This window comes from Salvelinus fontinalis, chromosome 14 (assembly GCF_029448725.1).
Source record: "Salvelinus fontinalis isolate EN_2023a chromosome 14, ASM2944872v1, whole genome shotgun sequence".
NCBI classification, from domain to species: Eukaryota; Metazoa; Chordata; class Actinopteri; order Salmoniformes; family Salmonidae; genus Salvelinus; species Salvelinus fontinalis.
Window position 1 is genome coordinate 32,815,233 of NC_074678.1, and position 15,828 is coordinate 32,831,060.

At 42.2% G+C, this 15,828-nt stretch overlaps 2 protein-coding genes and 1 pseudogene across 3 annotated transcripts in view; 2 read left to right on the top strand and 1 right to left on the bottom strand.

The window, feature by feature from the left end:
• Positions 1-8,340, top strand: part of LOC129810664 (C3 and PZP-like alpha-2-macroglobulin domain-containing protein 8) — a 47,554-nt gene extending 39,214 nt beyond the window's left edge. For both annotated transcript variants that reach the window (XM_055861404.1, XM_055861403.1), the window contains exons 37-43: positions 896-970; positions 1,081-1,186; positions 1,432-1,542; positions 2,647-2,859; positions 3,957-4,031; positions 5,850-6,039; positions 8,212-8,340. In XM_055861404.1, the coding sequence (XP_055717379.1) occupies positions 896-970; positions 1,081-1,186; positions 1,432-1,542; positions 2,647-2,859; positions 3,957-4,031; positions 5,850-6,039; position 8,212 (771 nt within the window). In that variant the 3' untranslated portion in view covers positions 8,213-8,340. The remainder of the gene's footprint in view (positions 1-895; positions 971-1,080; positions 1,187-1,431; positions 1,543-2,646; positions 2,860-3,956; positions 4,032-5,849; positions 6,040-8,211) is intronic.
• Positions 8,341-10,030: 1,690 nt separating this feature from the next.
• Positions 10,031-13,259, top strand: LOC129869313 (outer dense fiber protein 3-like protein 2; annotated as a pseudogene).
• Positions 12,328-15,071, bottom strand: LOC129810666 (cyclin-dependent kinases regulatory subunit 1-like). The gene is made up of 3 exons (XM_055861408.1): positions 14,856-15,071; positions 14,301-14,428; positions 12,328-13,953 (listed from the first exon to the last, which is right to left on the bottom strand). The coding sequence occupies exons 1-3, from the start codon at positions 14,912-14,914 to the stop codon at positions 13,910-13,912; spliced, it is 231 nt and encodes a 76-aa protein (XP_055717383.1). The 5' UTR covers positions 14,915-15,071; the 3' UTR covers positions 12,328-13,909.
• Positions 15,072-15,828: the final 757 nt, after the last annotated feature.

A 15,828-nucleotide genomic window follows, 5' to 3' on the forward strand; every position in this document is an offset into this window, starting at 1 on the left:
CAATCACACACACATAGCTCCCTGAGACTTGAGGGAGTCAGTGCTGACCTGTGTTGTTTAGTGGCTAACAAGCTAGGTTTACAGAGCCACCCCTGCTAGCCTCCCTGCCTTACGACTGCCTGACTGCCTTGACCAGCAGGATTCCTCACTTTACGAGATGGAGCCTCGCTTATGCAGTCATGTGTTGTTGTTTCGTTCAATGTTACTTGGAATGATTACACAACACACTTTGGCTTATGTCTCTATGGCTCTTTTTATCAGTATAATGGGGCTGAGCTGAATGGAACAAAATGCCTCACATTAACTATGCTACCTATTTTATTTTACTTTAAGTGCTAAGAGAAGGTGAATGGAATACATTTCAAGTTGTTACTATAATTATAGTTATTGTCAAACAACACAGCCAACACACACTCTATTACTCTCTACCGAACTCTCTGTGTGTGTGTGTGTGTGTGTGTGTGTCCCAGTGGCGCCAGCTCAGGCTGAGCACCTCATAAACTTCATCTGTCCGTAGGACTGCCACCTTCTAGAGAGCCCTGTGGGCGGAGTTAACACCCGTGCCCCCATGCTCCCCCCAACACCCAACCCCTTACGCTGGAAACAGCAACTCCCTCATAGACACTGATACTGTTATTGGAAGCTGTCTCTGGCTCCCTCTCTTCAGCTTGTAAACAGAATTGACCTACCTACTGTACAACTAGGCTGAAATGAAGTCACCAGAATACTGAGACAACAAAAAAGCTTTGTATTTAACCCTTTAAACTAAAAGGCTTTGACAGTGGTTCTGTACTGAATAATAGTATTTGTTGAAAGGGATGTTATTGAATGTTTGGTTAATTGTAGATTAGAATATGTACTGAACCCCATCCTCTCCCCTTTCCTCATCAAACAGCTGCTGCTGGACAAGAGGGTTGGTCTGAAGAGGTACGAAGTGGACGGAAGGAAGGTCCTCTTCTACTTTGATGAGGTACCAGTATATCACCATTGTGATCTGTTTGTAGCTGTGGTGTACTGTACTGTGTGATCAATTCTAACTGGTTAACATTTGACCTGTCTCTGTGTTTTCCCACCACACAGATCTCCAGTCAGTGTATGACGTGTGTGGCCTTCCAGGCTGTCAGGCAGTACATAGTGGGCAAGACAGCGCCTGTTCCAGTCAAGGTGTATGACTACTACGAACCAGGTGTGCCTCTGATGTTATGAATATGCTCACTTTGCGAGCAGGGAAACCCTCCTCCGTCTTCACAATGATTTAGTATGATTTACCGACAGCCTTCTCTCAGAGGAAATTGGAATTCAATAGTATGTGGTTTAAAATATAGAGACAGCGTTGTTTTGTGGAGAGTGAGGTGCATCCACCACTCATACAAATCTTTGTGTGTGTGTGTTTCTGTCTTTCTCTCTCTCACACTCTCTCTTTCTCCACAGCGTTTGAGGCCACCCGCTTTTACAACGTGAGCGAGAGCAGTCCACTGGCCCGCGAGCTGTGTGATGGCACCACGTGCAACGAGGTGGAGAGCTCAACCAACCAGTGGATAGGTAAGAGCTACACCACCGAGTTACAACACTCTACTGTATTTCCATTAATGGAACTACACCATTATATTTGTGTGAGTGCCCATTAAGCTTAGCTAAGAGAGAGAGAGTGAAAGTGTGACATGTCTCACGGGGCTCCTCTGTAAACCTCCCTGTCCCTATGCTTTCTAAGAGCGTGTGTGTCGTGCCTAAATTGTTATTGGCACGGGCCGATATTGGAAAGAGAAGAAACAGAAAAACAGGCCCACACAGGAATGCCCACTGGCCCTGGTTGTCATCGTGCCGAGCCGAGTGTTTTAGTTTCTGCGAGACACAACCACACACACACATACACACACACACACACACTCTCTCTCATTAGCGAGGACCGATGTTGCTACAACAAATGGTGAAGTTTGCCTCTGTCACCGTGGTGATGAGTGGATGACCCTGTGTGTGTTGGCACTGTATTTTGCCGGCCTGGCTGAGAGAGTGGCAAAGAGAGAGAGGCTGAGGGGCTGGGACCCCGTGCAGCTGGAACCAAGACCATGCTCGAACCCTGGGGAACCGCTCTCATCAACACACACATCCTCTCACACTCTTTCTTCTCTCTCTCTCTCTCTCTCTCTCTCTCTCTCTCTCTCTCTCTCTCTCTCTCTCTCTCTCTCTCTCTCTCTCTCTCTCAACTTTCCTTCCTATGAAATATGTATTCTCTATTTCCTACCCTTTACCTGACCCATGTCGGCACTGGATAAACGTAGAAAATAAGGTCTGTGGTAAACGCAGGCTTAAGAAATCGTATACATTTTGGTCGATGATAATCTGCATCAGCTAGCATCACTTTTTGTGAATTTTGAAGCGTTTATGTAACCAAAAAAACCACATAAAGCACTAGTATTTACCTCAGACCTTATTTGGGCGTTTATCCCAAAACCCTATTCTTCCCCCATTCATGTTCCCCATAGGAATGGCTGAACGAACCAGAGGTAACTCATTTCCGTTTTTTAGGGCGACAAGCTGATGAGCTCTATTATGATGGTTAATTGTAACAACTAAAGTCACACAATGTTGATAAACATTGTTAGAAAAATGCAAAAGATCCTGTCCTGTGTGTTTCCTCTGACCCAGGCTTTGTCCAGGGGAACCAATGTAACAACGTGTTTGGCTGTCTGGAGGAGGAGAGGTTTGAGCGTTGCACCTGTTACAGGGACTGTGGCTATGACGGGGAGCTGGTGTGTGGCTCAGACGGACATCTCTACCAGAATCAGTGCCAGATGGAGGTCTTTGCCTGCCGCAACGGGACCCGCATAGAACAAGTGCCCATGTCCCAGTGTCCTGAGAGTAAGACTACTCTACCAGGGATGGGCTCCATTCCATTTGAAATGAAGTTAATTAGTTGAAAAATCCTTAATTACAGTAATGGCCAATTAATCAATTCATGACTTTGATGTGAATTCATCCTCTGAATGGATTTAATTAAAAGCTGCTACAGCTGTGCCCCCACACCCACTGACTGCTAATAACACTGCCAGGCTCTGAACCCCTCCCAGTGTTTCTGCCAGCCACGCTCACATGTGGCTCTAATTTATCGGTCAGCTGCCACACATTGAAGAGCTAAAACATGATCTATTTCATAGTCAAACATTACATCCACCGAAAATATGTCTCCAAAATGTTTTGATTATTAGAAACACCCTTTGAGGAATTGAAGAGAGGATGTGCTGGAAGAGGGTGCAGGGCAGCCCAACATGCACATAATCTATCTTTCTCTCTCACACACACACACACACACACACACACACACACACACACACACACACACACACACACACACACACACAAAAGTAGGAGAAGAAAGGGTGGTGTGTGTGTGTGTGTGTGTGTGTGTGTGTGTGTGTGTGTGTGTGTGTGTGTGTGTGTGTGTGTGTGTGTGTGTGTGTGTGTGTGTGTGTGTGTGTGTGTGTGTGTGTGTGTGTGTGTGTGTGTGTGTGTGTGGCTATGGTAACAGCTGTTCAGGTGCAGGCTGGATGAAGTTTGTGAGGAGAGCTTCCCAGCGCTGCTATATTACAGGGCACCCCAAATGACAGAGTGCTTTTGTCCAGGCCTTTGAAAACCCTGTCACATTCCTTTCCGACGCACAGACCAACAACAAAGGAGCCTTCTTGTTGTGGAGCGGATTGGGAAAAGACACAGACAAAACCTGTGTGGGAACACTAGGCTGCCTGTGCCAAATGTTTCATACAGTAGATTATCAGAAGGAACGGATACGTGTTTAGACCTTCCTATTGTCGCTTGTTTGTGTATGGGTAATTTAGAGATATGCACCCATGTTGGAAATACGGGAAAAGATATCACACTTGTACTGTAACCGTACAGTTTAATATGTGGTCCGTGTAACATTGGCTTGTTGTCATTGTGTTGTGTCTTTGTTCACACAGCGGAATCCATCACGGAGGACAGAGAGACTACAACAGGCGAGGAACCAGGGCAAGCTCCTGTGGCTGTACACAAAGGTAAATACAGTGCCAGGCAAAGCACACACACACACACACACACACACACACACACACACACACACACACACACACACACACACACACACACACACACACACACACACACACACACCACTCTCTCTTTTCCTCTCTCTACACCTCCCCCACCCCTGTCTCTCATTGGATGCCAGCTGTTCCCAGCTGCAGAAGGGAGTGTGTGTGAGAATTGAGGAGTGTGAAGAGTGTGTGTTGTGAGTGCCAGCCAAAAGCAGGGGCTGGAGAGTTCAGGCATATCACCTCTGAGTGAAGCTTGTGTTGACATGTGCAGGCGTGTCAGGCGGCTCATACATTAGGGAACCCTGCTCTGCTCTGTTCCCACTCTCGAAACACTGTATACACACCTGACAGAGGAGGACCAGACCTCTACTGTGCCCACTGTAAATGTATATCTGCATGTATCCATTGATTTGTATTGTATGAGGGATTGGAGCTTATTCCAGCTCAGACTATACACATGCAACCCTCTGAGAACATTCACATACAGACTGCCTACAATAGTTTGCTCTAACCTACACCCACTGTAAAGTATATGTCCACCAACATGCATCTGCTTCTTCTGGCTTATAAAGAGTTTGATCATTTTTACAAGTAAAAATAAGTCTAAGGAGTTTGATCATTGTTGTGGAAGAGCTAGAGGTGTAGATGAGAGCCCCTGCCCTTCCTTCCCTCCTGTCCTCCAGGTCTGATCACTCTGTCTGCCTGCAGTGTGCTGGGGGCTGTTGGGACTTGCCCCAGTCTGCAGGAAAGGTGAGGAGAGGGGGAAGTAGAGCACTCCTCAGTGGATCACCTCTACAGGCTACTCTCACATTCAGATAAACAGGAGTATAGGCTTCACTTAGGTGGATCGTTTTTCTTAAAGGGGATATTTGTTGCTCCACCACAGGGTTCACTTACATGTCATGCTGAAATAACTTGTTACAGAACTCCTGGTCAGATATATCATTCTTTATGTTGGTGTGTAGCAGGGATCGTGGGTGTGATATAGAGTAGGCTCAAGTCCGTGCGTGCGTGTGTGCGTGCGTGTGTGTTTGATGTGGCCTATGCCTGTGCTGACTTGTTCCCAGCCTGCAGCTCACAGTAGCTGTAATGGAGTTCCACAAAGGTCAAAGGTCTCCTCAGTACAAAGACTGATGCTTCACATTGGAAGACACCTCACCACAGGAATGCCATTAAAACTCTAGCGGTACACACGTACAGAAAACATGTTTCAAACCAGATTATTACACTCAATGAACATTGTGCAAACTGTAATGCTGAGCTATTATATGTTGTTGACCTGAGCTACACTGTGTGTTAGGTTAGGTAGATTGTGATGGATGTGATTTTGTGTGCCAAGAATCTGACAGCATTCTCAACAGATTTAGTGAAAACATTGAGACTTTGGAATCAGTTCCTCCCTTAGTGGTGAAACAGCATCAGAGCTGAGTGCATGATTAATTCAACAAAACACTATGTTTAAGAGACTGGTTAAAATAAATGGAATGTAATGTGTGTAGTCATGTGAAATATATGATTTCCAAAAGGAACAGTGTGCATGCAGTGCTTTACGTGAGGCTGAACTTTTAAAGGACATAGTGACCCCTACTGGCCACTTTGTACAATTAACTCATTTTTGGTAGATTCTCTGTGGAAACATACTGTTATACCCCTTAACTTTTTATCCAAAACTAGTGTTCTCTCAAAAAAAGTGTGTTGAACAATTGTCTCACGTCTTTATTATTTATATTTTTTTCAACATCCCTCCTCCCCTCTCTCTGTCCCTCTCTTATGCTGTAGGTGAGGAAGAGCAGGGTTCCATGGCTGAGGTGTCCTACTACTCCTATGAGTATGACCCAGACTCAGAACCCTTCGCTACGGAGGGGGAGGACCACTTTGAGCTGGCGGAAGGGGAGCAGGGGGGAGAGCAGGACAGTCCATCAGATAGCCAGCTACCCACACTGGACACAAAGGACACCCATGAGCGATGGTATGGCCCTCTGACCTCTCCGTCTGTTTGCACAACAACACTGAGTTGGAACTGTTAACAGTGGTAATGTGGATAGGACTTGAAATTAACTCAACTGTGACTTTGTACCTTCAAACCTGTTTCAGTCTATTTCCTCAGTAATAACAAAGTGTATTCAGATACCTCTACGTCAAATCAAATGTTATTGGTCACATACACATGGTTAGCAGATGTTAATGCGAGTGTAGCGAAATGCTTGTGCTTCTAGTTCTGACAGTGCAATAATATCTAACAAGTAATCTAACAATTCCACAACAACTACCTTTGGGGCGGCAGGTAGCCTAGTGGTTAGAGCGTTGGGCCAGTAACCGAAAGGTTGCTGGATGGAATCCCCGAGCTGACAAGGTAAAAATCTGTCATTCTGCCCCTGAACAAGGCAGTTAACCCACTGTTCTTAACTTAACTGACTTGCCTAGATAAATAAAGGTTAAATAAAAAATAAATAAAATACCTTTATACACACCCAATGTAAAGGGATGGAATAAGAATATGTACATATAAATATATGGATGAGCGATGGCCGAGCGGCATAGGCAAGATGCAATAGATGGTATCAGTGGCAGTCAATTCCGTTTAAGATGAGTGATGACAATTGGCCTTATTTCTATTACAGCAAATTGGATGACTGTCATTCATATTCCATTCACCCAGTTCAACGAAACAGCGATAGGTTGAAGCTACTACGTGATACTCACATTTTCCCTATACCCATCATGAGGTTGCTACAACCAAGCTTATTAAGGAAAGTTTACAACGTAGGTGCACACAGGTCGATAGAAACATTTGAGGTGACAGACATTGACACAGACAGACAGTGACACATTCAATGCTGCCTTGCACACTCTTGCCTGCATCTAGCTGATCTGGGGTGTAATCATTAAGTTGCAAACAAGTTTTTTATTGGACAAATTCAGGTATGTTAATCCCTGTTCCGTTTTCTTCCGTTTAAGAAAAGTTTTTCAACAGAATACACCCCTGATCATGCGTAAACACAGTTCACTTTCATAGCAGCCACATTATATTCCTTCTAGCATCTATGCGCTCTCCTCCTCTCAACTTTTCACTTCACTTGTGGACTTCAATGCACAACACATCAGATATATGTGGCCAGATGAAAAAACATATCCAAGCCAAACCATATCATAACTGCTACACACAGCCTAAATCATTGTCACCATATTAGCTAAAGTAAAGTCATAGTCAACATAGCTAATAGAACTAACGCGTTAGTAAACCCGCTACAATCATGCAGTAACGTTACAGTGTACAGTCAGTAAGCAGTTGAGCACTTACACCGGCGGGCCCTGGGGGCAATAAATTAGTAAAACCAAAAGCTTACCTTCACTTGGAAGAGTTCCAGTGTTGTGTTGGAAAGTCATAGCCAGCTAGCTAAAATGGCATCCCTCTGTTTGAGCAGGCTGTTTAAGTAGGCTGCATTTGCTAGCTAAGTAAGTTAAACTGAAAGTGATTTATTTTTAATTAACCCTCTCTCTCTTGCTTCTCCTTCATTTTGGAAGAAATTAATTTGTTCAAAACTGTTAAAGTATTGTCTTTTTCTCTTTGTGAGTCAATTACTCACCACATTTTAGGCACTGCAGTGCTAGCTAGCTGTGGCTTATGCTTTCGGTACTAGATTCAATCTTTGATACTTTGATTGGGTGGACAACATGTCAGTTAATGCTGCAAGAGCTCTGATAGGTTGGAGGACGTCCTCCGGAAGTTGTCATAATTACTGTGTAAGTCTATGGGAGGGGGTGAGAACCATGAGCCTCCTAGGTTTTGTTTTGAAGTCAATTTACCCAGAGGAGAACGGAAACTAGCTGTCCTCCGGCTACACGAAGGTGCTAACCTACAGAGTGCTGTTGAGGCTACTGTAGACCTTCATTGCAAAACATTATATTTTAATAAATTATTTGGTGACATTAATATATTTAGTATAATTGTATCTAAAAAGGATAACTTTTTAAATGTTTTACTATATTTATGAAATTCACTTAGGAGGATGGTCCTCCCTTTCCTCCTCTGAGGAGCCTCCACTGCTCTACATCAAAGAAAGCATATCTATACCTTTCTATCAAATTGCAATGAACATCATCAGAGATCTTATTCAGTTTACTGTTCTCTCCTCCACAGAAACTTCCCCCGACTGCATCACCAACCAGATCTCCAAATTGTACATTGTTTGTTAATATGTTAGAGTGGGTGGAGAGAGAAGGAAAAGTGGGGACTGCTCATCCTGAAAGGAAGAGATGGCGGGGGGGGGGGGGGGGGGGGGGGGTGCGCGCATATGAATGACTTAAGGACTACGCGTGTGTGTGCGTGTGTGTGTGTGTGTGTTACTATGCTAGTCCCCCTCCAGCCCTCTGTATTTCTCTCTTTTATATCTCCAGTCTCCTATTCAACAGTAGACACCATAGCGTATTTGATATTCACTGTAGTGCCTTTACATTGTTTTTCTGTAACCTCTAGATGGAGGTGTAATTACACCCGAGTTAAAACAAATGTTTTTTTTAACTGTGGTATTTATTTGTAGCTAGTGCTTCTTTTGGTTTATTTGTTCCAATGCCTCCCCCTATTGCATTTTTGTCCTGTCACCTACACTGATGTCTTCATTTAATTCATAAAAAAATGTGTCAAGATGTCATGGACCTGTTTTTCTTATTCTGAGGAAGCCTTAGGTCGAACACTGAGGTGTACAGTGGATATCTTTATGTACTTATTTGGTGTGTTAACCTACTAGAGACTGAATTTCTGCAGCCTTAAACTGGAGGATTAAGATAAGCTCAATTCTTCTAAACATTTTTACCAAGCTACCAATATCTCCACATAATAAGTCCTATTTGGGTATAGCTGTCACCTGAACAGACAGGGATTTGATTGTACAGTACATAAGCTATTTTGTTTTATTAAATTTTTGATTCTTGATATCCTAAAACAAGAATAAAGGTTTGGAACTACTGTACATTTACCACATTTAAACCAATGTAACCCCACATCCATTTTTAATACAGCTGCTTTTGAAAAACAAGAGAATAAACTTTGTATACAATCCATGTCTCTGTTTGCAGTTAACTTTACATGCTACTGTAAGTCTCTCCTCAGGTAGCAGTAATTCTATTCCCTATATGTATAGGCCTATATGTTACATAGGAAACGAGGAGCAGACCTGGTGGTTAAGGAGTTGTGTTGGTCCATTTCCTTTGATACGGTAGTTTAGCCTGAGGAGAATTTCCTCTCATCCTGTCAGCAGTTAGCTGTGTCATTATGAAGCGCTGCGGCCTTTCAGAATACCCTCTGCTTTGAAGGCTGTGACTCTGTGACCCCTGGAATGGCTGTGTGCAGCTAGACCAACCCGTGTGTTTGCCCCTGTTAACAACACACTCAGGTTACCTAAACAGCAGCCAGGAGAGAGTTGGAGCCTGTTAATGTTTAATGTTGGTTAAGGCACTTGTCAATGTTCTCAGTTATAATATAGCTTCTGGCAACTATAGTGTGTGCTTCTGCTGCTGTTTAAAATGAATGCCTGGTCAAAACGGCACATGGATATGCCTTTTCAATGTAGAGGTTATTGAATGGGTCATGAGCCCACTGTATGATCAAACTACAGGAATGGTGGTGGAAAACTGTCAGATTACACATTACATATGTTATAATATGCATTGTCTTTCTCACTTTCAGTGTTTCATATACTGTGCTATGTCAAGAAGGATAATATTTGTTCACTCCACTGCTTTGCAGGTCTTGAAGGGATACTGTTGTGATGTAAAGTGTGAATGGTATATCTACATTACAAGTGGAAGGTCTGCTGTATGAATGGGGAAGGTACAGTAGGGAAACTCACTTCGCTGACCAAGCGATGCTGAAGCCCTGGTTTCTGAGACTGAATATCATGGAACATCTCCCTGGCAACTGCATGCATGGTTGACGTGTAATATTCTGCCTCCACGCTGCGATGAACAGCGAGAGTGAAAGAGTAAGGAGGGAGAGGGGGATCTTGGTTTCATGAATTGCTCTGTGGAGATAGTGTTACATGACAGTGAATTCAAGTGATGACATTGTTTCTAAGCACCAGCAGAGCTGGGCTGCCATTTAACTGGCTGAGATGATGGACTAGTTGGAGACAGCATTGGAGTGAGATCAAACATTTGTTCATTTTAAAGGCCCTTCTAAACAAGATGCTCTATTTTTTATGGCCTTTATGGGCCTTTGATGTAGGGCTGGGCGATATATTGTCTTTTAAGGTATACCGGTATAGATTTTACTATACTGCCTATAAAGGTAATTTAATACAGTGCTAAATAAATAAAACGCTCTACAAATTGGACTACTTCCCTGTCAGTTTTGTCCTAGTTTGTTTGAGTATAATCAGAATGCAGAAAGCCCATAAAAAACACTTAGAATTAATTTGTTGCCATACTCGGGCCATGCACTACTCATAAAACATATTAAGAACTTTTATGATTTAGAAACATAAAATACCGCCATACTGTAAAAAAATAGAAAAATATTGTGATATGATAGTTTGGCCATATCGCCCAGCCCTATTTGATGGTAATGGATCTTATTTTGGAGTGATTAACTGCACAGACTGTTTTAAGGTATGCATTTCTGAATAGGTGAGCTCCATACTGTATTTAACTCGGGACTTGGGAGATGTTGCTGCTGAGTGGAGAGCTGACATCCATCTGACACAGAAGATCACCTCACAGAGAGGAAGACCTGCTGGCTATGAAGGATCTCTAGAGCCTGTTTGTGTCCACATCTACAGTAGTATGCCCCCAATACCTGTGTTTTTGTGCATACTGTATTGTAAAATGCCATCTTATTATTGATTGAATAGAGCAGTTTATGTAATGATTTGGAGGATTTTTTTTGTAGTACTTCTTGTAGGACCGTAAATCTCTTTGACCATTGTGGGGAGGTGAAAAAGCGCCCCATCATTGCCGGCAGAGAAAGATGAGCTTCCCGAATGGAAGAAACGGTACTGTACTTATTCAATACAGATCACTCGTGTATTCTGAGATGAGTTAATTTAACATGTAAATGTTACATGTTTAGCTAGTTAGTAATTTAATGTATTTCATCATGTCAGAGAGGGAACATTGACTGGAGGAGTTGATCATTTCTCAGAGCTTGGACTAGCCAGAACTCGCTTTATTCAATGTTAATGTTCTCAGTTCCCAGTAGCTCTGCTTGTGCAGTGTGCACAGGCACATGAACATTTGTATGCTGACGTAATGTCATTCCCCAGGTTGTATATTGGTTCGTTCCACAAAAATGTGTGCCATCAATATTTTACTTTTAAAAGCCTGTTATAGTGAATGAAGTGCCCTTTAATATAGACCACATAAAGAATTAAATTAATCTGATTTTGTGTATGAATTAAGACTTCAGCATTTTGACATACCTCTGTGACTTCTAGGAAGATTTTAACCAACTTAATCCCAAGATTTCTCAAAATGTTCACCATCATTTTAAAGCCCTAGTTATATTACTGCTTTGAGAAAGTCATTTCAAAAGATTATTTATTTCATGTGATTAGTGATTCACATATGTCTGTCCCTCATTTTAAGGTCAACCCTGTAATGTGAATTTAACTGTTGTTTTAATATGGTGAAAAATTTAACATCTAATAGTCAAATCATAGTGTAAAAGCAAGTGGTTTTGGCCATTTTCTGGTGGAAAACAAAATTGGTCGAGCATAACACATCAACCCACAGGCTCAGGGCATTATGCTCTGCCACTGACCATTGCTTTCATCAGCCATGACTTCACCAAGCCAACCAGCCCTGCTTACTCCTTCCACGGCAGGATAAGCAACAATTGTGAGTACTACAGAGGTCACAATAGAGGTCCCAAGCGACTCTATTCAAGAGTCCTAAATGGTCTATGGAAAACTACCCCAACAAGTAGTTGCTCATGAAAGGGAATATTGAATGTTGTAATGCCAATGTAAATCCACTAAGGGGAGACACCCCAAACACTTTCTAAGCTGTGAACCACCCTATAACAGTACAGTATACCACTTATCAGCCAAATGTGACACTGTCCTTAGGGTACTGGCAAACTTACTACAGTATTGTATGTCAGCTAGTTATTTGATTGTTTCTCTTGTTTGTGTAGTGTAAGGTGTTGACGGCAGCCTCAGTATTACATTGATGCAAAAACCACCCGTTTCGGCAGGGAAGGCAACACTGCATATTCCACGCTGGGCAAAGTGAGAGGATAATCAAGTAAGTTTCCACCAACTTCAGGTAAATACACTTTTAATTCAGAGCTGATTTCATGCGTTAATGTGCCTATAACATTGCAATAAATCAAGGATAACCATGTTTTTATTTGACAGATCAAAAGCATCCTACTAGAGGACTGCAGGCTCAGGGCGCTATTTATTGGATATGTGAAAATGTTGATTTTCCTGATAGAGATGTTAATTACATAAGGACCTTGTTGAGTGTGGCTGTTTATAAGCCACTTACAGAAGTAGGGCAACAAGATACAGCTGGAGGTGACAGCTCAAGCCTTGCCTTCTGCTGTTAGATCTAAACTTCTTGAACGTACTTCACAAATATGCATACTCTAAATTAACCTATTGCATCCACTTTAAAATGTTGCTTGTTTTTAGAAAGCCAAAGCTAACTGCAGCCATTTCCACCAGCAGGGCTTTTCCAGACTCCTGGACTAGGGGCATATAGCCCTGAGAATGCTCCTCCATGCAACATCCAGCGCAGACCCCCATCCTATACCATGTGCTTCCACACTCGCTACTGTAGCAGCGACTAACAAGCACTGTCTTCCTGCTCTCATGAGCCCCCAGGTACCCACCAAGCTAGCCAGGGGGTCCTCAGAGGACATGTCCAAGACCAAAGGCCCTGGTAGATACAACAGTACAGATCCAAGTGTCTACCTGCCCAAGCAACCAGCTTTCTCCATGCTAGGTCGCCATGGCTTCCCCAACAATGCCACTCTAAAGCCTGGCCCTGGAACTCGTAACCCTGAGAGGGTGATTGTCCACAAGCCCCGGGCCCCAGCATTCTCTCTGGGCATCAGACAGTTTGTCACCCCACTGGTGGTCAATGTAGCTGACTACACAACCATGTTCCTCCGTCATATGGGACTAGGCCTAATCAAGGTTGGATTTATCTGCAAAACAAACAACTCGATGAGGTGACAAATGAGAACCATTTCTACTGCCGCGCTGGCTTATTATAAAATATTAAATGAAGGACGTTTAGATACAGAAAAAGAACATATACAAACTTCCACACAGAAAGTAAAGAAATATATTGTATTTACGTACTATCCAGCAACAGTGCTATTTAGAATGAACAGAAATGTGACTCTAGTCAGTCAAAATGTATACTGTCTGATAAGAATATATATATATATATATACACACACACAGAAAAACAAATAAAATAAAAACATTTCTTTTTTGAATAAAATATACCACGTTCAAGAAAAGAATAACTACATTTGACCACTATGCTCATTAATACAACATATATTGACAAGTAAACATCAATAAAAGTGTAGCAAATGTTATTCAAGCTTGGTAAAGTCTCATGAGAGAAATTCCATCTTCATATTGTTGCCACTTATCAAAGCAGAACTGCTCACCATCTCTTAGTCAGGGCCGAGCGTTCTGCCTTCCACTCTCCTTGGGCTACCTCTATCATACCTCCAACATTTTGAGGAGTTTAAAAAAACTGAAAATAAATGGTCTATTCTATACACCAAAACACATGGAGAGATGTACATCTTGTTTAGTCAACAAAGACCATACAATTCAACTGAGGCGGTTTTCCGGGATGTGAAAGATGATTTCCACTCAATCTTTTGGAAGAGGTCTTCGGAAAAGCAATATATGCGGCTCTAGAAGTAAAACAAGTAAAAGTTATTCAGTACTCACTTCAAGCTACCAGAGATAGCTATGTTATTTTCAAACATGCAGATGGCAGAACAATGGCTTTACATCTGTAGGGATGTGATCATGACAACATAAGATTGGGGAAAAGAGGTCAATGGTTTGTGTCAGAGTCATGTAATAGGCAATACAATATGGCTAGTACATTTCAATTGTATTAAAGAGGATGTCGGAAAAGCAAGAATTCCTGATTAATCTGTTCATAAACAGTCATGAGAAGACTTGTGACATAAGTAAACAAATAACATTAGTAATGCTGAGATGTTGCTCTATGAAACATCAGTCAATAGCTCACCTGGCTTGTGGATCATGTAGTGGATCCAGCCCTGGCTCTGCTGCACCCCCAGACCCCTCCATTCATCTTCTGTCATCAAATGAGAAGTGGGCACCAGCTTGGATAACGGTTTCGGTAGCATAACATGCCTGTGTAGGAAAGGGACATTGAGTTCAACCAATTAAGTTAGTTACTACCTAAATAGAAAGGCCTCTGTGATTTACATGTAACTTTAGTACTAGTGCAGTAGCCCAAATAACTTTGGACATGTGGCACCACCAGCTGATATTATTAGCTAACGTTAACCAAGTCACCTGATAGTTAACGTTGCTCACTGCAAAATAAACACATGAATACAGCCTTCAGCTAAAAGCAAACAAATATCAATTTAATAGCAGTAGCTAGGTATCATTATAATTTTAGCCAAATAAAGTATAATGGCTGTTTCTCGGCTAAAGCTAGCTAGCAAGTTGTCAAAAGCCAACGTTGGCTAGCTAGCTAATCAACCTGGGGGTTGTGTAACGTTACAAGCGTGCATGCATATTAGCTGCTCGGCTAGCTACAAAGTCAACCTACCTGTACTCGAATGCTTCATCTGTGTACTTGTCAGAGTAATAAATTTCTTTCTTCGACATGTTTAATCAAACAAAAATATATTACACAATCTTCTTGATTCGTTTTCGTGTTTTCAGAAAGGTGTCGATAAGCTTAGCTAACTAGCTTGGAATGGGCGCAAGTTGTCATCTAAAGTGTACCGGCAAATTTTGAACTCAAACCGTCCCTCTCTTGGCCCGGATTGGTGAAGGCGCGCGCGGATCAAAACGACATGTGAGGCGCCCCGCCCCGACCCCATCTTCTGAAGTTGACAGTTGTAACGTTAGATTTGTTTGTAAAAATGTTTCCTGTGAACTCATGTTTTTTTCTTTTGATTTGTTAATCGAAAGAATGACACACTAGCCAACTAGTTATAGTAATAGAGTCAATGTCCATTTAGCGTGCTTCTTTAGTACTACAATCATGTCATGAATATTCAATCATAAATGTTGCCTAAGGAATCCTAGCTATTCCACTGATAAAGTCATAAGCACTTATTTTTGTGTTGTACGTAATGTAGCTAGCCATCAGTGTTTATTTTGAGTTGCTAAATAACACTTAAATGTCAAAGGAACCGCATTTGTTCCTGTGACCTTTGAGGGTTAGGGTGCTGTATAAACAAATACTGTCATTTTACTTCTGTGCTTTATCATCTATTTGAAATTCATCACCTATACAATAATAATAATTTTCGATAGTATACATGCACATACAAAGACATTGTCTTCTTTATAACTGCAATGTAACAACAGGTTTAAACCTGGGCTGTTTTAAAAGTGGAGGATTTGTGACTTTAGAAACCCATCTGTTTCCACAGGCCCCATGTATGATAGTTTCCCTTGTGAATTAGTTACATAGAAACAGCCTGAGTTCTCAGAGAGTGTGTTTGCACGTTGTTATCACATCTCTGGGCTCTGTAATGGTTGCTAATGAGACATAGTGCATGCACAGCCTG

Excerpts from the sequence above, each read along its gene's own strand:
- LOC129810666 (XM_055861408.1), bottom strand. The coding sequence starts at position 14,914 with ATGTCGAAGAAAGAAATTTATTACTCTGACAAGTACACAGATGAAGCA. Across the intron at positions 14,429-14,855 it reads GATGAAGCATTCGAGTACAG|GCATGTTATGCTACCGAAAC; the intron begins GTAGGTTGACTT and ends TTTCCTACACAG. Across the intron at positions 13,954-14,300 it reads CTACATGATCCACAAGCCAG|AGCCGCATATATTGCTTTTC; the intron begins GTGAGCTATTGA and ends TTTTACTTCTAG.